Source organism: Neolamprologus brichardi, chromosome 17 (assembly GCF_056152115.1).
Source record: "Neolamprologus brichardi isolate AB-2024 chromosome 17, ASM5615211v1, whole genome shotgun sequence".
NCBI lineage: Eukaryota > Metazoa > Chordata > Actinopteri > Cichliformes > Cichlidae > Neolamprologus > Neolamprologus brichardi.
This window is the reverse complement of record NC_142120.1, coordinates 21,736,841-21,757,190: the sequence shown is the minus strand read 5'-3', so window position 1 is coordinate 21,757,190 and position 20,350 is coordinate 21,736,841. Positions and strand designations below refer to the sequence as shown.

The following is a 20,350-nucleotide window of genomic DNA, read 5'->3' as shown; positions in this document are numbered from 1 at the left end:
ACATACAAATCTTTTTTACACACACACAAATTCTTTTTACACATACAAATCTTTTTTACGCACACACAAATTCTTTTTACACATACAAATCCTGATTTACAAGTACAAAACTGATATACAAGTACAAAATATTTATGACCACAATTTGAGCCCATACTTATCCTATCGGTATTACGGTAGGATCAGGCCACACCCCTACATATGTTGGGTTCTCTGATTAGATTACTGCTGTCACATGACCCGACAATAGCGGAAGAAGAAGGCTCGACCGCAGAGAGAAGGTAAGGAAATAAACAAAATAAAGACGGGTCGTTTTAACGGGGAAAACTCCCGGTAGTGTTTTTACTTCCCGCACGTATACAGAGCCTGGGGCTCGCTGCTGACGGACCCGGTGTTTGGGCTCGGTTTGGACGATAGGTTTACTCAAGTGACGCGTTTTTTTTGGTCGTTCCGGTTCGTGTCGACAGAAAGCGAAAATAAGACACGAACAGATCAAACAGATACCGGATCGATAACCAGCCCAGAGGAGTGCGGCACGGGGTCAGCAGGTAACCTGAAGTGTGATGGCCCGCAGGTGGAAGCGTTCAGCTGTGTTCGTGTTTAACCGGAAACCGTAAACAGTAAACAGAAACAAAGGTTAAAGACGTCACCGTTTGCCCGGTAACGACCCAAAGTCGGCTGAATAACCTTCATGTTGCGCTCACTTTTACCTTTTTCTTGTTTCAGGCCTCAAACGGGAATTTCCAGGCAGCTGCCGTGACGTCACGACGCAACCGGTGACGCAGCGAAAAAACATTTTTTAAACTTTTATTTTTTTATATATATTATTAAGTGGCGGGAGTGTTCCAACCAGGTGCTTTTTATTTATTGATTGATTTATTACTGATATGTACAGCAGTTTAACATGATCACTTTATCAGTTATTGATTAGTTGTTTCTGCTGGATATTGATCTATTGTTTTTGCTCTTTATCGATTAGCTGTTTGTGGACTCTACACCACAGCCAGCGAATGGATGCATCTTAGAAACAACTGATCAATATAACAGCTGAACAGTGTAGATCAGAAATACCTGACCCATACAAACCACAAATAACAATCAATGGATGCCACAAATTCAGATCAGTATACACCAAAACGCCCAATCAGTATCAATGATTTGTTCGCTACTGTTTAGTACTGATGACCTGATTGTTGATTGATCAATATAAATCAGTCACAGCCAGAGTCTCTAGTGTGTATAAACTGGCTGGTTATGCTGTGTATTGATGAGTACTGATTGACAGGCCCTTAGTTTTTTAAAGTAAGACTAACATGCTTCTAAGAGAAAATAAACTCTCAGAAATGCCTCAGATTTTCAAAGTAAAGGCCCTCAGTTAGGGTTTATCATACTTTAAGTTACTAGATTTCCAAAATAAAAATCTGCTTCTTATTGTATCAGTAACAACTGCTGTCTCCTTTTTAGCTAATCTATTTACCTCCAAGTGTTTTAGCAGTAAACTCGACTGATCGGGTTGTGTTGTGTATTGATCGTTGTTTCCCTTGATGTTGATCAGTTTGTGCTGTGTCTGCAGGATCACCCGCAGCCTTCAGGATGCAGAGCACCGCCAACTACCTGTGGCTGATCTCAGACCTGCTCGGTCAGGGAGCGACGGCAAATGTTTACCGTGGACGGCACAAGGTATGTTGCCATGCCAGCCGCGAATTGTTTTTCTCTCTGGAAATACAGAAACACTCCGTGAAGATATCAAGATATTTTTATTCTGGTTTTGATCCCTTCTGTTTATGAAGAAGTAAACTATTTCAAAGTCTTTCAGCAATATTTGAGTTCAGAACTGATGGTAGACAGCAGATAGATATTGAGTGTTTCCCCTGATTGCAAAGGGGAAACATTCAGGTACGCTTACAGTTTATGGTTTAACATGTCAGAGTGAGAGGCTCATATGTTATTTTCACCTTCTCAAACCTAAAGATGTCACCTGGACACATTCCAGAAAGCAGGTTTAACAAATTCTAAACCTGAACTCTGAGTTTCGGTTCTACAAAAGCCAATCAGAGTTTGTTTTTGTCCTGAGTCACAAAATCCACAATTATCCATTATTATCCACAGTTAACGAATAACAAGTTAACATTAGTTTCTTGTTTGTAAAGACGTGAAAGCTCTCATATGAGCTTTGATTCCAACTGAAAAAGAGCCAGGCAGCTACTTCTGCATGAGGGGCGGAGTCGTTGACTTCACAGTCTTTTACCCTGGTAACCTCATCTCGGGGTGAACAAACTCAGTCTTTAGTAAAACCTGCGTTATTAATCTTCACACCGATGTTGATCTCATTTATTTGTTCCAGGTTGAATTCATTCATAAAAACTTTGTTACTGTGCAGAAAAGTTTCTCCTTTTCAGATCGGAATAATTTAATCTGATGTCGGGTTGAGTTTTGTGTCTGAGCTCAGTTTGTGCTTTAAACCCTTCACGCTGCCTTATGCCTGCAGACTACGCTGAGGGCAAATTTCTCCCATAATATTTATGGTCCTTCTTAGTTTCACCTCTTTTAAAAACAGGATTTATTTAAAAAGTGATGATTCTTGAGTGTAATGTACATGTCTGTGTGTAGAAAACCGGCGACCTATACGCTGTCAAGGTGTTCAACAACCTGAGTTTTCTGCGGCCGCTCGATGTCCAGATGAGAGAGTTCGAGGTGCTGAAGAAACTCAACCACAAGAACATCGTGAAGCTGTTCGCTGTGGAGGAGGAGGTCAGTAACTTCATGTTTTATTCTTACTGAGAATATTTAGTCCTAGCAAGTGAAAGATCCCTGATTTGATCCCAGGAGGAAACGGGAATCTTCCAGAAATAGCATGTTAGGTTAGCTAGGGCTGTTGCACATCTGGGCCCAGATGTGGCCCAGATGTACAACTGCTGGCCCACATTCGGGCCTGGCTGTTGTTGTTGATTCAGGTCGAGTCTACATGCTTTAACACAGCTTCAGGTTCATCTTATATGAGCCAGATGTCAGGTATGTTGCAACTTTTTGGCCACATCTGGCTCACACAATACCTGTGAGTCCCATAACTGAGCTGAAAGGCCCAAAAGTGTCTGACTGATGTGAGGCCGTGATAAAGAGCTCAGCTCCACTCTGCCAGACAGAAACCTCTGAAGGTTTGACCCACAACTCATACTGACTGTGAAAAAGAACCCGTCAGACAAATGAAGGCGAGCACAAGGATGAGGTATTGCCACTGTATCCTTGTGCTCGGCTTCATTTATTTGTTCAGTTGTCTAAGTTTACAGAGTTTATTCAGCTGTAAATGTGAACAATATTCAGCAGAATTTGGGAGTGTTACCTGCTCTTCATAGTTAAGTTATATTTAATTTAAAAAAGCAGAAAATATTATTTTCATTTTTCACGTTGTTGATCTTCAAAACCTTGAAAGCTGCCACTAAAGATTCCCATCATCATAAAATTGGTTTATAGCCCAAAACAAGAAGGAATATTTCCTCTAATGTAAGAGGAGGAAAAGAAGATGGAGCCTAAAAAACAGAAACAAGAGTGAAGTCCTAAATATTTAAATTGAAGACAAAAGTATAACATTTTTATGACATAAATCTGACAACAACATTCAGATTTCACATTTTTTAGTTTTTAATGTAAAGATTCAAATTTCGTGGTTATTAAAAGAGTTTTGCAGATGTTTGTTTCAGTAACTAAAACAAGTAATTTTTAGCCCTGAATTAGCCTGTCGGGCGCTTCTACCTCCTGACTCTCAGCTCCAGCTTTAGTTTCAGCTTTTAGGCTCAGTTTCAGTTCTTCAAAGTGAATTCAAACTAAACTAACATCTAACATGTAAAAATTGACCAAAACTGAAATTATATTTTGTAGCTGAGACATAATGTTGACATCTTTAAGGAGAGTAAAAACATCCTTCTAACGTCCTCCTCCTCCTCTCAGTCCAACACCCGTCACAAGGTCCTGGTGATGGAGTACTGTCCCTGCGGGAGTCTCTACACTGTCTTGGAGGAGTCGTCCAATGCGTATGGACTCCCCGAGGACGAGTTCCTCATTGTTCTCCATGATGTTGGTGAGGGACACATTTAACTGTGACACTCTGCGTTGGTTCCAGCCGATCAGGTTCTTTTAAATGTGAAATCTTGCTCTGAGAAGTTTCAGCAGTTAAAAGGAAATCAAACACGAGTGATCAATCTTCTCTTTAAATGTGGAAAGAAATGCATATAAATGGTTCAATATGGAGACTGCAACTCTCTCTGATTGGTTGTTGTGTCCCCTTCAGTGGCAGGTATGAACCACCTGAGAGAGTACGGCATCGTTCACCGGGACATCAAACCGGGAAACATCATGAGGGTGATTGGAGAGGACGGACGCTCCGTCTACAAGCTGACCGACTTTGGAGCAGCGAGAGAGCTGGAGGACGACGAGCAGTTTGTGTCTCTGTATGGCACTGAGGAGTACCTGGTCAGCAAAACAAACGCACGCAGTGAACAGGAACTGTAGATAAAAGATGGCAGCATACACAAACATGCCAGTGAGTGATGTCACAGCTGGTGCAGCTGCTGCTGAGTAACTCTTCTTCATATGTCTCTTATGCAGCACCCTGACATGTACGAGCGCGCTGTGCTGAGAAAAGACCACCAGAAGAAGTACGGTGCCACGGTGGACCTGTGGAGCATCGGCGTCACGTTCTACCACGCCGCTACCGGCAGCCTTCCCTTCAGACCGTTCGAAGGGCCGCGCAGGAACAAAGAAGTCATGTGAGAGCTCGCTGTGACCTTTGACCCATTCTGACAGGAATTGGACTGAGCTGAAACTTACCCAGCTGTTTGTCTGCCTCAGGTATAAAATCATCACAGAAAAGCCGTCCGGGACGATCTCTGGCCATCAGAAGTGTGAGAACGGGAAGATCGAGTGGAGCACAGAGATGCCGGTGTCCTGCAGCCTGTCAAAGTATGAGACCCTCACACACCCTGATCATCACGCTCATGAACAAACATGTTGAGGGATATATGTGTGGAAATGTCTCGGCCTGTTGTTTCCTTCATGGTCACACACACAGATCATGTCTCGGGTTTTGTTTCAGGGGTCTTCAGAGCCTCCTGACCCCAGTGCTTGCCAACATCCTGGAGGCCGATCAGGAGAAATGTTGGGGCTTCGATCAGTTCTTCGCTGAGACCAACGACATCCTGCACCGAACCGTAGTTTATGTCTTCAGCCTGCAGCAGGCCACACTGCACCACGTCTACATCCATGAGTACAACACGTAAGCCTTGAGTGCCCGTGCACCTGCTTTCTCAAACAGTCTGCGCGGTGTCTGAAAGCTGCTGTTCTTCATGTGCCCACAGGGCAGCGCTGTTCCAGGAACTGTTGTGCCGCAGGACCAGCATCCCTCTGCATAATCAGGAGCTGCTTTACGAGGGCCGCCGCCTCGTCCTCGATGCCAACCGCCAGGCCAAGACTTTCCCCAAGACCTCCAGAGAAAATCCCATCATGCTCGTCAGCCGTGAGTCCGTCGCCACCGTGGGACTCATCTTTGAAGATCGTATGCACTTCCTTTTTTTTCTTCTGTCATGTTTAATAAAACCAGAATTGATGTGATGGGTTTTGTGATGGAATATGTTGGTTAGAAACTGGACCTGATTTTGTTTTCACAGCCAGTCCTCCTAAAGTTCAGCCCCGCTATGACCTCGACCTGGATGCCAGCTACGCAAAGGTACTGAACTCACATCATCTTAGCTGTGAATCTGATTGGCCCAGGAAAAAAATAGTAAAACATTGCTAGTTTATACGGCCTGTTCAATTACAGGAGCTTAGGTGTGTCAGCATAAGAAATCAGGACCACTTCAGGATGAACTCTAACCCATTAATCTTTCTCTAATTCACTCATCTGGTGACTTTTAAGAAAAAAAGTTTATTTTAAACTCTTACAAACAGATTTACAGAGTTACAAAGACTGAACTACACAGAATAATTCTGAACTATTTTTAAATAGATAGATAAATAGAGACTAGAAATGATTGCAAAGGGACTCTAAAAATAACTTATAGATCACCCCAAGACAGCTGGGATAGGCTCCAGCCTCCCCCCATGACCCTGAAAAGGATAAGTGGAAGAGGATGGATGGATGGGTACAAACTACCACAAAAAAACTTGAAGCTTTTTGCAGAGGGACCACCGTGAGCCAGTCTTTTTTCCTTCAGTCCCTCGATGCTCGCTGACCTTCCTCTTCCTGTTGTTCAGACTTTTGCAGGAGATGTCGGCCATTTGTGGAAAACTTCAGAGTCTCTGCTGCTTTATCAGGAGCTGGTGCGGAAAGGAGTTCGAGGTTTAATGTAAGTTCACATCACAAAAATCTTCTCAGATGTGGAGCTCAGTTGGTTTTCTCATGTGACGTCATTTTTCTTTGTGTCTTTACTCGTGCAGTGAGCTGATGAAGGAGGACTACAATGAGATTATGCGCAAGAAGTTGGAGGTTTTCCATCTGTGTAACTTCTGCACACAGATGTTGGAGAAGACCGAGCAGCTGTGAGTGAGGCCGTTAACCCGCACACTGCTCCTACAGATGCATCACAAACGAACAAAGCCAGCGCCTGACCCTTAGATTAGCGAGATCAATGGCCTCAGTTCTAACTTATATAGATCCTAATGTCATATGATCAAGTTTCCACAACATAAAAATCTGTCATGTCTTAAAACAAGGAGACTCAAAACCGCTGCAGTGAACAACCGGCCCAAAGAGCCTCTTGCAGAGACTAGAAACAACGAGACTTGGAACTATCACCAAGTAGCACAAAGACTCATGTAGTTACTACCAAAATATATATATATATATATTATTGCCAAGAGACTCAAAACTTAAAATTATCACAAAGAGACTGAAGTCACCAAAGGGACTCAGAAGTATTGAAAACATTTACTTCTGAGACTTAAAACTACTGCAAAACAAGTCCACAGAAACTTGACACTACATTTAATAGTCTCTAGTAGAGCAGGGAGATACGACCAAAAATATTTATCCCGATATACATTTGAAAATTTGCGATAACGATGTAACTGACGATATAATTGACACTAGACAAAATACTTAACAACTCCACAACTTTATTAGTGCAAAAAAAATGAAAAAACGTGTATTTTCACTTAAACAAGCAGCTGTTTTTATGTGCATTAAAGTTATATAAAAATGTAACAGCGCAAATGCAAATTCCTTGCTGACAGTTTAACCAAAAGGCATTTCCAGTGGAAATTGGCCGACATATCCTCAGCATAACCATGTATAATATCCACAAAACTTAAAAAGAGGTTATACACACACAATACGGTAATATTATGTTGAAGCACAGGACGTATCACTCCGCGAGGCTCCTGCCTACGATAGCCGTAATGCTCCAACAATCCATCAAGCGGTGCAAGTTTGTAGCTTAGCAAAGTCGTACTAAAACATTTGACAGATTTTCAAAGCCCCGTCTACCACATAAAATCGTTTCGAGGTCAGTAAACACAACTAGAATTCATACATAAGGCACACGGGATTATAAGGGGCACTGTCGATTTTCAGATTTTAAGTGTGCTGTATTTTCCAAAAAACATGGTAATAACGACGGCCCGCTAGCATGCTCTACCAAAAATAGTGCTTTGTTGTGTATCTGAGGGACGAAAGCTAAACCAGTTCCACACCACTGAAGTTGCAGCATTTTTACAAACCAATTCTGGTTCATCTGTTTCATTCAACGATCTGCTTTTGCCCTTCTCATTCTGCGTCGCCATCATACTTTTTCTGCCATGTGCGTACGAAAACAAAGGCACTGCGCATGTGTGTTTTACCCATATTCTATCGCGATATTTCATTTTCTTATCATTGCTGAACATTATACCGGTGTTACCGTGAATGGTATGATATGGCCCAGCCCTAGTCTCAAGTTGTTTTTCCATCAACCTCGATTTTCTGTTTAGTCATTGTAAGCAACACTCTTAGACATTTATGGTCACAGTTCTTTAGATCTGTTTTTCATAATTCAGCCTTCATTAACTGTTAAAAGTGAAATGTAATGCAGTGTTTGAATAATAATAATTTCCAGAGTGTAATCCTGAAAGTTTTGTTAATAATGTGATGCTCTTGCCGTGCTTCAGGTTCGAGGTGCTGATGCAGGCCAACATGCTGTCGTCAGAATACGACGAGATCTCAGACATGCACAAGAAAGTTCTCAGAGTGAGTGCTGGTGCTCTTTTCCTGTCTCTGTGCATCACATTTGTTATTCAGACATCTTTCTAACATGCTGCAGTTCTTTGTCTCTCAGACTCTCCAGATTTTTATCAGCTTGGTTCTTAAAACCGCTGAACGAGCTGAAACTCATAAATCCTCTTTTTTTAATTTTATTGTAACCTGACAGTAATAATCTGAGAGAACAGCCACACTGAACTCTTGGTGGTGACTCTGATTTTGAGTTTGAGAATTGAAGAAACATTAACTTTAAATATTTTGCTCTTCATAGAAATATGTCCTGTCAAAATTATGCAAGTTAGAAATATGAACATGCTGCCAAAAAACCCAGAAAAAATAAATGAAAGCATACACAAGGTTCGAGCCGCATGTAGACGGAGCTGGGGCATTGCTTCAGGAAAGGAACTAATAAACTGTGCGGGCCATTCAGTGCCGTACTTTCCCTTGAGTGTATCATTACACTGCAGCTCCATCTGAATCTGCACAGGTGCAATTCAGCAAAGTCCGCTGACTTGGTTCAGCATTACTTGGCAACAGGGAAAGTGAGGCAGGTTGCACTGGTGCATTTGTGACAGCTTCACTTGAAATGCCTTCACCACATCATACATGCCCATGAACTGACAGATTTCCTTGCTGAGCTCAAAAACTCTATTGAGAATTTTTATCCCATCTCAGCCAACAGACCTCTGTATGATAAGGAATGTCGGCAAACTCTGAATCTATTTCCCACATAAAAGACTGAAATTGACGGTGATTTAAACTTTTAGCTCAGATAAAATTTATGGTTTGCGTTACGGTGATCATTACATGCTTCATTTTTAGGACTTTACCACACAGCCTTTCCTGGTGTGTGATGCAGTGATATGCTGTTAACTCATCGGTACAGTTCTCCACCTGCATCTTTACTCTCATCCTGCCGACTAGTCCACTTTTTTCACCGCACAACACCTGTGTTCCATCTGTTGTAAGTCCAACAAGTTTGTCCCAGGGCAGTTTCATGTCGGTTACACTTTTACATACGGTTACATACGTTTTAAAAAATGTCTTTCCCTGTCGTTGTCCCGTGCATCGATTTAATGTTCAGTATTTCCTCTCCACGGATGAAGATGGCCAGCTGTGCAATGTCCACAGCAAGAGAGTATGCAATAAAGTTTTTGCTTCTTTCACACAACTGTGTTCTTAAATCAGTGGCCATCTCACAAACCCGATCAGCAATCGTATTTGTGCTCAGGCTCACATTTGCCAAAATCTGCGTTTTGTCTGGACACAAGACGTCGCACAGCTTCATCATGGAGCTCTTCAGAGTGGTACCAGGCTGATTTGGCTCCTCTGCTACAATAAAACTTGCTTTCACAACAGCTTCACTTTGTGATTTTGCTCTGGTGAAAAAAGTCTGCTGAAATGTCAGATTCTTCTTTAGCTCTTCTACTTTCTGTAGTTTCTGCTCTGCATTTAGGTTTTTCAGCTTATCCTGACGTTTTGTCTCGTAGTGCCGTCTTAAATTAAATTCTTTAATTGGGGCGACCGTGGCTCAGGGGGTTGGGAAGCGTATCTGTAACCGGAAGGTTGCCGGTTCGATCCCTCTCTGTCCTGGTCGTTGTGTCCTTGGGCAAGACACTTTACCCTACTGGCTACTGGTGTTGGCCGATGGCGCGATATGGTAGCCTCGCTTCTGTCAGTCTGCCTAGCTGTGGCTACAACCGTAGCTTGCCTCCACCACTGTGTGAATGCATGAATGAATAGTGGCATTGTAAAGCAGTTTGGGTGCCTTGAAAAGCGCTATATAAATCCAATCCATTATTATTATTAATTACAGCCACATTAGCGCCACTAATAAGACACACAGGTTTACCAGCATGTCTGTAAACATATATTCAGTCTCCCACTGGCGCTGAAAGGCTCTGCTTTCAGAATCAACTTTTCTCTCCACGATTGTGCGCGGCTAGCTTCGCAATAACAGAAGTTTGACTTGATTGACGCGGGAATGTTCCCAGTTAGCCTAGCCTTCACCAAGGATGCTGCAGCGCTGCATTATGGGATCTGTAGTTTGTATATTATTAGCGCCTCATATCGCTGGGCCATGCATAACAATAATAGTACATCTATATAAAATGATCTCACGGGCTGGATATAAATGTACGCCGGGCCGGATGTGGCCCGCGGGCCTTGACTTTGACACATGTGGTTTAAAAGGTCAAACTTAACAGCTGAGTAGGACTATAAGAAAAATGCTTAGTTGTTTTGTGACACTGACTCTCAGAAACACTTGAGTTAAGAATTTTTGGTCACGTGCTCACTTTAAAAACCTCCAGTATCACCATACATATGATTTCATTAGAGTCTGAGGTTGTCTGTTAATTACGGTGCAGTCGTCTCACTGTGCCTCATTTCTTTCAACTGTTTTTAAAATGTTGGTGATTTTTCTTTGTTTCGTCCTGACGTAATGTTTCTGTGCAGATCTCCGGCTCTCTGGAGCCCATCGAACGTACAACACAAGACGTCAAGAGTAAATTTCTGCCTGGAGGCCTTCTGACCGACACTTGGACGCAGCAAGTTGGGACGCACCCTGAGGACAGGAAGTAAGTTTGAAAGAACAGGAAATAATAATGCAAAAGTGATGTGTGGTGATGCAGTGCGTGACGCTGGGCTTTTTCTCTGCAGTGTGGAGAAGATCAAAGTGCTGCTGGACGCCATCACCGCCATCTACCAGCAGTTCAAGAAGGACAAAGCAGAGAGACGTGAGTTCACAAACACGGCTGCAGATTCAGCTGTTTATCTGTGGAGGAAGAGTCATCGTTAAATCACGTTTCATTTAGAACCAGCTTCACCTACAGTCTGCATCAGGGTCAAAACTTCTGTTGGTCTAAGGAGATTTATTGATGAGGCTCAGAGACAGAAAGCCTGCACACAGTTAGCTTCACGGCTGGTCCAACAGCACATGTATTTGTAGGAGTTTCCTTTTCAGAGCACCTAATAATTTTGGAAGATTATTTAAAGAAAACATAAAAACATGATTTACTAAGTTTTACAGCACACACTTTACTGCAGATTGTACCATATCAGCAGCTTTTATTTCATGCCCGAGGTTGCTATGTGGCTGTTCATTTCTTCACAATTTGCACAATACCTGTGGTGTACTGCAAGGCTCAATTTTGGGTTCCATTTTATTTTCTATTTATTTGCTTTCGTCTTCCATTGCTATGCAATGACACTCAGATTTACCTTCACAACCTCGCTGCTGTATTAAACTCTTTAAATGTCAGATGTTACGAAATATTCTGCACCTGCATAACAGAAAATCAGAAATAATTTCTATTTCTTTCTTGAACAAAACAAACAAACTGAAACAAAAGTGATCCTCCATCAGCCGGAGTTTAAGATGTGGGATATGTGCAGCTCTCCTTTGTTGTCATTGTTGAGCTGTTCTTTTCTGTTTACTGACAGCACACTTACAGTCTTTTGTTTAATAAAACTTTTTGTTTGCTGTTGAGGTTTACCAACAGTTATGATGACACGACACTGTCACGCTGTGCTTAAAGCAAATGAACTGAAGGTTTTAGTTAATTTAAGACAATTTTAAAATCTTTTAAACCGAGAGCATGTCGCTGTCGCGGGAGTAAAAGTGAAACTTTAAATGGTTTGGTTTAATTTCTTCTGTTCAGGTCTGCCGTACAATGAGGAGCAGATCCACAAGTTTGACAAGTAAGTTCCGGTATTGTCAGCTATGTGGATGTCCTCCGTCAGGCTCCGCCTTCTTTCTGATGCCATGTTTTTGTTTCTCTCCTGCAGACAGAAGTTGGTCCTTCACGCGAGTAAGGCCAGGACTCTGTTCACAGACGAGTGCGCAATGAAGTACCGTCTTTTTATCTCCAAGAGCGAGGAGTGGATGAGGTAATGACAGGCAAGTGGGCAGCTGGGTCGTGACCCGAGCTCCTCTCGGCTTGAGTGTTGACATTTCTCTGTTTGTTTGTTTTTTCAGGAAAGTTCATCATGTGAGGAAGCAGCTGCTAAACCTGTCCAGTCAGCTGATCAGCATCGAGAAGGAGGTGACCATGCTGATGGAGAGAGCGATCAAGGTAAACATTAAAGCGATTTCAGGTGCTGGGCGGCTGACGCACGCGAAATCTGTCATCATAACTAAACACATTCGTTTACGGCCAGTTTCCCAGAATGAAGTCTGGAAGTGACAGAAACACGTGTCTGTTTGTTTGTCTTCCAGCTGCAGGAACAGCTGCCACAGAAAGTTCTTCCTCTGGTGTCCAGTGGCATGAAGCCTCAGGCCTACCTGAGCCAGAACACGCTGGTGGAGATGACTCTGGGGTTTGTTTGTTTCCTCTCTATTGTCGCATCGTGTTGAGTTCCATCTGACGCAGCCGTGAGTGCTGACTCAGTGCTTCTGTGTTTCAGGATGAAGAAGCTGAAGGAGGAGATGGAGGGAGTGGTCAAAGAGTTGGCAGAAAACAACCATTTCTTAGAGAGGTCAGACTTTTCTGTTTTTAATTTAAGACTATGGTAAATCAGCTGCAGGTTCTGTTTCTATTGTTTGTTTTAAAATGTTAAAAGTACGCAGACCGCTCGGAAACAGACGCAGGTTTGATGTTTATGGTTCTGAATTTATTGACTGAATGTTTTCTCTAAACCAGGGATATCAAATTTATTTTACACCGTAGCCCACATACAGCCCAGTCTGAGCCAAACCAGTGATATCTTAATATAAGATAAAGAAGTGCAGTGCAGACTGTCCTACAGTTATAAATCTGTCAGTTCTCAAAACCATTCCATTTAATGTCTTTTGTATTTGTTTATTTATTTTTATTGTGAACCCAATATAAAATCTGTAACATTCTGTAATTTAATTGTTTACCTGTTACTTATTTATTTCAATGTAGTATAGTATAGAGCTCCCATTGGGGAGCTCCTCACCATCAGCAAAAGCTGTAAAACTAAAATAAAGTTAAAAGTCCAAATTTCATGCCCTCCTTTTTATTTCTGAAGTCATGCAGTTGGCTAGTTGGAGTCTTTGGTCGGCCGATGTTTGACATAACTTTGATTTCTGTTTAATCAGCTCATGTAAAATTTAGACCTAAAAGATGCTTATGAGCGTGCCTCTGAATAATATGGACCAGTGTCAACTCCCTAACAAAACAATAAGGACAAAAATGAGCTGATCAGTGACCCCTAAAATACAGTAAAGTTTATTCTAAAAGAATTTGATTTTTAAAATCAAGTTGTCACACTTAGTACTACCAGTAATACCAGTACTCTAATGGTTGTCAAACCACAACTTTATTGATACATACTGAAGTGTCAACACTCATGATTAGGGTGTTTATGGGAAAAAAGTGAACATTATACAGATTATACATTATCCTCCTAAAGTTCCATTAAAATTAGATAATTATAATGTTAGTATATTTAATGAAGCAAATAAAAATCTTACCTTCAACTAAAACAGTTTCAAATGTGGCCAACTTATTTTTTTTCTGCATTTTAAAGTTCAGCAGGTTTCTACTTCATATTTTCAGAGCTGAAAAACACAAAAGTTCAGTTTAAAAACAGCAACCAAACCCACAGGAAGTACAGAGGTGGGGGTCATTTTGACCTGGATTTATGAACACTGACAATCAACACGTGAACACTTTCTTAGAAACAGAATAAAATGTTTTTGTTTGCCTGAGCCAGCTTCTGAAAACCTACCTTCAGGTTCTTGTTTCACTTTCTTTTATTTTAACTTTAGTGTGATTATTTTGGCACAAATGTGACTCGGTCTGTATCACCTCTGCAGGTTTGGCACTCTGACACTGGATGGGGGCCTGAGAGGATGAGTGGAGTCGTGTGTTGCTGCAGTTTGTACATATTCTGTGTGTTTACTGTGTAAATAACGTCGGACTGTTGAAGACAAAGCTTTTTGTATGAGTCTCTGGAAACTCTGGCTCAATTGCTTCAGTGGCTTTAAAAGAAAAAGATCGGAGAGGTTTTCAGCTAAGGATCAGCGAAGGAATGCAGAGCAGCTTCATCCAATCACATCGCAAAGAGACCCTGAAACACCTTTGAGTATTTAGGCGGACACAGCCGGGAACAACAGGTTTAGGGAGGGTTTATGTCACATTTGGAGTCAAATACTTTCGGCTGCAGGTGTTATTGGAAATGATGAATGGATTAAAGATCACCACAGGTGTGTTTACGTTGTTCTGTAGTTTTTCACCTGAAGTGGAATATTTAAGAGAACAGTTTTAATGGATTAAATGTTAATGGTTTAATGGGTAAAAAATAAATAAAACAAACATTAACTTCAGTGTCTAAGGAGTATTTACTGGACCTTCTTTCAGCAACAGGCTCTGATTAATCTGATTTTACTCTGTAAAAACTTTAAAGCATGAGCAGAGTTTGAGATGCTTTGATATAGAAGTTTTAGGTTCTAATTAATATCAGGTAGAAAACATTTAAATCTCTGACTGATGATTCAGATGAAGCTGTTTCCTGCTTTTTGGGGCAAATTAGGCTAACATTATGCAGAGTATATTATGGGGTATTTAATATTTTTCCAGCTGGATTAAGGAACATTTAAGGGTTTGAATCTGTGGAAAAATACAAAATGGCATTAAGTTTGCAATTAAAATAATTTTTAAAGCGTTAACTTCTGAAATGTTCAACTTGATCTGAGTTTTTTTAGAGGATTGTGTATTAAATTAGTTTTTTTTCCTTTGTTAAGTGTCATCAAATGTATTTATTTCCCTCTAAGTTGCATTAAAGTACTGTATTTATGGGGAAAGCTGGTGTCCTTTTAAAGGCACTGAATTTTATCGGACTGTGGATTGAACAGAATATTTCTATTTCTATTTTTTTTCTCATATGTTAGTCTCTCTTTGTCATACCTCTATCCTTCAGCTGGTCGTCCTTTTCGCTATCTTTGTTTTATTTCTTGTCCATAATTAAAACGCCAAGTGACTGTTTAAATGACCTGTAAATACGCCATTCAATCAATCAATCAATAAATAAACTGATCAGGCATGAAGCTGTGTCAGCGTGACCTGTTGAACAGTTTCAGATTAAGAGTTGTTTCACACAAACTGCTCCAAAAAAGTGTTTGAGGGCAACCCCATCACAGCTCACCAGACCTTCCAGTCATTTCTGGATTCTGTTTATCATTAATCACTTTACAACCTTCAAAGTAAAGATACTAAAAACATGCTGCTCTGATCTCCACCCAACAGCAGGTTTTCAGTTATTAAATACAAGACTGAAGGCAGAGACCCACAAACACGCAGCAGCGCGAGGTGGATGCAGTAAAGGCCTGAAGAGGAGGAAACACGTGATGCCTGTGGTTTCTAGACTTCAGGCAGATGCTGATTGCAGATATTAAAATGTGAGACTGTATAAATGTCTGCAATTCCTAGACAGTTAAAGCAACACTTGTTTTGAAGCCTAAACTAAAGGTGAAAGTTTACACCTCAAACACATCTCCATAGTTTAATTCAAAACCCACTGAGGTGGTGTACCAAAGCAAAGCTGCAAAAGAGCTGTCTTTATCCAGAAACACATAGTCCTCCCTGTAATCTTTATCACAGCTTTAAGAATGAAGCTTAAAATAATAAAGAAATAATGTCATTCCCTGTCAACCTTTCCAAGCTTTAAGACATTGCTTTAATTACAAAAGGATTATTAGTTATTATTTATTTTAAGCTTGTGCTAATGCTTTTTAACTAAAAATTCACTGTACCGCTGACCTGATAGGTTAATTTGAATTTTCAAACGTATTACGTGTAGCCACACGTGCGCACAATGGACCAATTAGCGATGTAGTGGCACCAGCGGTGGGCTATAAAGGGGCATCTCCGCAGTACACCGCATAACGTTCCTTTCACAAACCAAGATGGCCAGAACGAAGCAAACCGCCCGTAAATCCACCGGAGGAAAGGCTCCCAGGAAGCAGCTCGCTACCAAAGCTGCTCGTAAGAGTGCCCCGGCCACTGGCGGTGTGAAGAAGCCTCACCGCTACAGGCCCGGTACCGTGGCTCTGAGGGAGATCCGCCGTTACCAGAAATCAACCGAGCTGCTCATCCGCAAGCTTCCCTTCCAACGCCTGGTCCGTGAGATCGCGCAGGACTTCAAGACCGACCTGCGCTTCCAGAGCTCTGCCGTTATGGCTCTGCAAGAGGCCAGCGAGGCTTACCTGGTCGGTCTTTTCGAGGACACAAACCTGTGCGCCATCCATGCCAAGCGGGTCACCATCATGCCCAAAGACATCCAGCTGGCTCGCCGCATCCGCGGGGAGAGGGCTTAAGTTGATATGAGACCAGTTTATGTACAACAACGGCTCTTTTAAGAGCCACACACACATCGGAAGAGCTTAGTTCATCTTTAATGTCATAAGCCCAAATTTGGTTTACTCCTACTAAAATAAATTATCATGAATGTAACAATAACTAACGTGTTGAGCACCAGATGTTTTGATCTGACCAGTTCATTGAACAGGCACAGTACAACGGGCGTTCTGTAAGGTGGGTTTTTTTTTTTTTTTTAAATAAAAAAGCCCATCAACCCTGATGATAATGATGGGATTTCCGGCTCTTTCTAGAGAACCAGCTCTTCAGGTTGTTCTGTTGCTTTAATTTATTAACCATAATATAAAATTATGTACAAAAGGAATTACTAATGTAAAAAAAAACAACAACGTGGTTTTATATATGTTTATATATAAATATATGCGGTGGCCCCTATGACAAAGCACGTACAAATTCCAAAACACATTTCTAGTGTTAACTGAACTTTTAAAACAGAGCTACCTAGATCACTTAAATTACACAATTGAAAGCATATGTGTATTGTTTGTGTATTTATACACAAGCACTCATATATATTCAAATAATTTAAAAAAATGTTAATTTACCTGTTAATACCACACACCAAATCCAGTCGTTGGTACTTCCTGGCTTGTGTAGCCACTAAGTAACAAAAGCTCAACACTGCCCCTAGCATCCTGGAGCACTTCTGTTGTGTTTTGTACGTGCTTCAGGATTTGTACATGTTTTGAAGTTTGTATGTGCTTTGTCTCTAGGAGCCACCATAAATATACTTTTATTTATTCACTCCAGATAAAATGTAATAAGTCATACAAAAACCAACTATTTACATTTCAACTTTTAACTATTTAAATTTTCAGCTTTTTTCCTTTTAAACAAATGTAAAGTGAAACAACACAAAACACTGCAAACCACAACACAATTAAATATAAATTAAAATATGAAAACAAAAAGAAGATGCATATTCTCTGTCATATGGGCCTACATGAATAAACTTTCTGAATCCTTTATCATCCACAACTGAAAATAGTTGTGGATGATTACTGTACCTTTCTAATGTGACGTTGTTGTCCCTGGCTCTCTTTCTCTCTCTTTTCCTCTGGCTCTGTTCATGTGCTACTGCGAGTGTAACAACCGCCTCTCTCCCCTCTTCCCAGCGCAAAGCACAAGGCTTGCGTGCGGAGTGAAGCCGAAAAAAAGTGCGAGAGAAGGTGAGAGAAAGAAAGAAAAAAAACCACGGCTCCCAATAAGGAGCCGGCTCTAAGAGCCATTTTGTTCGCAACCGACACATCACTACTGATGAGAGCTCCCGCACACTCTTGACTTTTCTGCAGCACAACTACATCTCTTGAAGGAAAAACTGCATAAAGTCAACCTCTAACGATCGTTACAATATGATTATGCATGCGATCACATCCCCAGTAGGATTTGCAGAAGACGTTCAATTTCAAAACAGAAAATTTCACAAAGTCGTAACAACTTAAACTTTAAGATTCTAATTATAATCTGAGTATGAATCATATAACAGCATCTTTGTTTCTTAGCTTTCTATTGCACGGTCTTGTGTCTGTATCGTTTTGGTCCTCTGTCTGTTTGTTTCGTTGCAGTTTTTCCACACATGCATTTATGTGGTCCTGTGTCTGTTATATGCCAAATGCAACACCATATTTTTTTTTTGTATTTTTCCCCCCACTTGTGGTCCCCTTGGATCGATGGCACCTTTAGCATTTGCCTATACTGCCTATGCCACAGTCAGGCTCTGCTGTGTCCTTCGCATCCAGCTTTTCTAGCTATGACTAAAGAGGAATTTCCATCAAAGTTATCTTCAATCTGATTCCTAATTTGAAGGCTCTGTAGCCACCTTTCCCTTTCTATCTGCCTTTATATAATGCAACTATTGTAGTAAGTGCTGTGCATAAGATGGATGAGTTGTACAGGAAGTAGGTAGGAATGATTTCTTGAGGTGTTCAGAGGTGAATTTTGGCAATCCCAGTCTCTCACTAAACCCACTCCTATGACTGGTCAGCACATGATGGAGTTGGTCGGAGGTATCGTGCAGCATTTTACTTATCTTAGACAAAAATCTGTGTTTACACATTTTTCAGTTGGCGAAAGAAAGCAGAATCCTCCTGAACGGCTGGAGGATTCCAAGCCCAAGAAAGTCGGCCCCAGCGTGGGCGAGTTGATTGTGAAAACCGTGGTCGCTTCCAAGGAGCACAGCGGCGTGTCTGCAGCTGCTCTCAAGAAGGCTCTGGGTGCCGGAGGCTACGATGTGGACAAGAACAAGGCCTGCGTCAAGACTGCCATTGAGAGCCTGGTGGCGAAGGGCACTCTGGTGCAGACCAAGGGCACCGGGGCCTCCGGATCCTTCAAGATGAACAAGAAGGCTACTGAGAGCAAAGCCAAGAAAGCCGCTCCCAAAGCCCGCCGCGGCCAAAGCCAAGAAACCAGCAGCAGCTGCCAAAAAGCCCAAGAAGGCAGTAGCAGCCAAGAAGCCCGCAGACGCTAAGAAGTTGCCCAAGAAGGCCAAGAAGCCCGCAGCGGCGGACACAGCAGCCAAGAAGAAGTGAGCTGCCACCACTCTCACACTCAACAACGGCTCTTCTCAGAGCCACCACAGCAATACACAAGAGCCCCTTCCTCACACTCACTCACCACCAGAGGCGGACTGGCCATCTGTGGATTCTGGAGAATCACAGAACGGCCGGTACTCCGGGAAGGCCCGCCCACCACTCTCCATGCATGCTTTCAACACCTATTTTTTTCCCACTGCACCTCTAAGTTGAATGCCAGCTGCATTGGCTGTGGCCGCCAGGCAAGGAGTAGAAGAAGTGGAGTAGGAGGCAAAGACGATGGAAAGAAACGATGCAAAACGCAGCTGCAAGTAAAAAAAGGAAAGAAATTTGCAGTCTGAGTTAAAGTGTCTGGCAGCTCAGTGGCCACGGCTTAAAATGTCTGCACTTGAAGAGTACAAGGTCAGGATGGTAGGGGTTGGCTGTGATGATGACGAAGAAGAGAACACAGATGTACTAAACAAACAGTGCAAATCTTGCAAGGAATGCCCAGTCTGTTGTTATCAGATTCTGAAACGATACAACCTCTTCACAGATGCTTATCATATTCTTGGCTGGGGATACAGGTACCTCCTTACTCTGCCTGTGACACAGGTAGCATGTGAGAGAAGTTTCTCTGTTCTCAAGCACATAAAAAGTAGAATAAGAAGCACACGGTCGCAAGAACACCTGGAAGCATTCATGCTTATGACTACAGAGAAAGACATCCTCATGTCCCTTGACAATGACTTGGTCATAGACAGAGTTGCAGAAAAAAGCGACCTCTTGAAGAAAATACTTATCCCCCAACATTGAGTAAGGTGAGTATTCAAGTTAACCTGCATACTAAAACCTCTTTACTTTGTGATTTATCATAACTCATACAGTACTATGTGTTGTGTGTTTCCAATAAACATTTTGTATTGGTTCAGCCAGAGGGACTGCAGTATGTTGAGACCTCCATTACTATGTGAGTATTCAAGTTAATCTAGAATAATATACTTTTAATACAACATCTAGTCAACATCAGCACTGTTGCTATAATTTTGATGGTTTGATAGCATAAGCCACTATTAAAGTCTTGTAACACAAATGCCAAGCATTATTGTTGCCGAGTTTCCGCACGCCAATTACTTTGGGCTGAGTACAGTCAAATTCCAGGGCTGTTTTTTAGTCCCAGTCCATCCCTGCTCACCACTCTATCATTCATAATGTCCTTATTATTAAAGCACACACTCCCCCCATTTTTCTCATTACATTTACAACTT

At 41.7% G+C, this 20,350-nt stretch overlaps 3 protein-coding genes across 5 annotated transcripts; all 3 read left to right on the top strand.

The window, feature by feature from the left end:
- Positions 1 to 229: 229 nt before the first annotated feature.
- Positions 230 to 15,260, top strand: tbk1 (TANK-binding kinase 1). Of its 3 annotated transcripts, XM_035906890.2 has the most exons (22): positions 230 to 281; positions 727 to 853; positions 1,574 to 1,680; positions 2,611 to 2,751; positions 3,946 to 4,075; positions 4,286 to 4,467; positions 4,603 to 4,763; positions 4,846 to 4,956; positions 5,090 to 5,269; positions 5,352 to 5,548; positions 5,661 to 5,719; positions 6,247 to 6,338; positions 6,430 to 6,531; positions 8,137 to 8,215; positions 10,685 to 10,806; positions 10,889 to 10,965; positions 11,890 to 11,929; positions 12,017 to 12,118; positions 12,207 to 12,303; positions 12,447 to 12,547; positions 12,635 to 12,706; positions 14,013 to 15,260. In XM_035906890.2, the coding sequence occupies exons 3-22, from the start codon at positions 1,594 to 1,596 to the stop codon at positions 14,050 to 14,052; spliced, it is 2,172 nt and encodes a 723-aa protein (XP_035762783.1). In that variant the 5' UTR covers positions 230 to 281; positions 727 to 853; positions 1,574 to 1,593; the 3' UTR covers positions 14,053 to 15,260. The 3 variants fall into 3 exon arrangements, with proteins under 3 accessions (XP_035762783.1, XP_006781090.1, XP_006781091.1); XM_006781027.3 differs by having other exon boundaries at positions 727 to 1,680; XM_006781028.2 differs by lacking the exon at positions 230 to 281 and adding an exon at positions 291 to 636 and having other exon boundaries at positions 727 to 1,680.
- Positions 15,261 to 16,087: 827 nt separating this feature from the next.
- On the top strand, positions 16,088 to 16,661 carry LOC102792806 (histone H3). The gene has a single exon (XM_006781022.3). It carries the CDS (start codon positions 16,101 to 16,103, stop codon positions 16,509 to 16,511), a length of 411 nt encoding a protein of 136 aa, XP_006781085.1. The 5' UTR covers positions 16,088 to 16,100; the 3' UTR covers positions 16,512 to 16,661.
- A 1,883-nt stretch (positions 16,662 to 18,544) lies between these two features.
- Positions 18,545 to 19,100, top strand: LOC102789532 (histone H1.3-like). Its single transcript, XM_087831072.1, is given in 3 exon segments — positions 18,545 to 18,578; positions 18,636 to 18,925; positions 18,927 to 19,100. Coding segments are annotated over 3 exon segments (498 nt in total).
- The last annotated feature ends 1,250 nt before the right edge of the window (positions 19,101 to 20,350 follow it).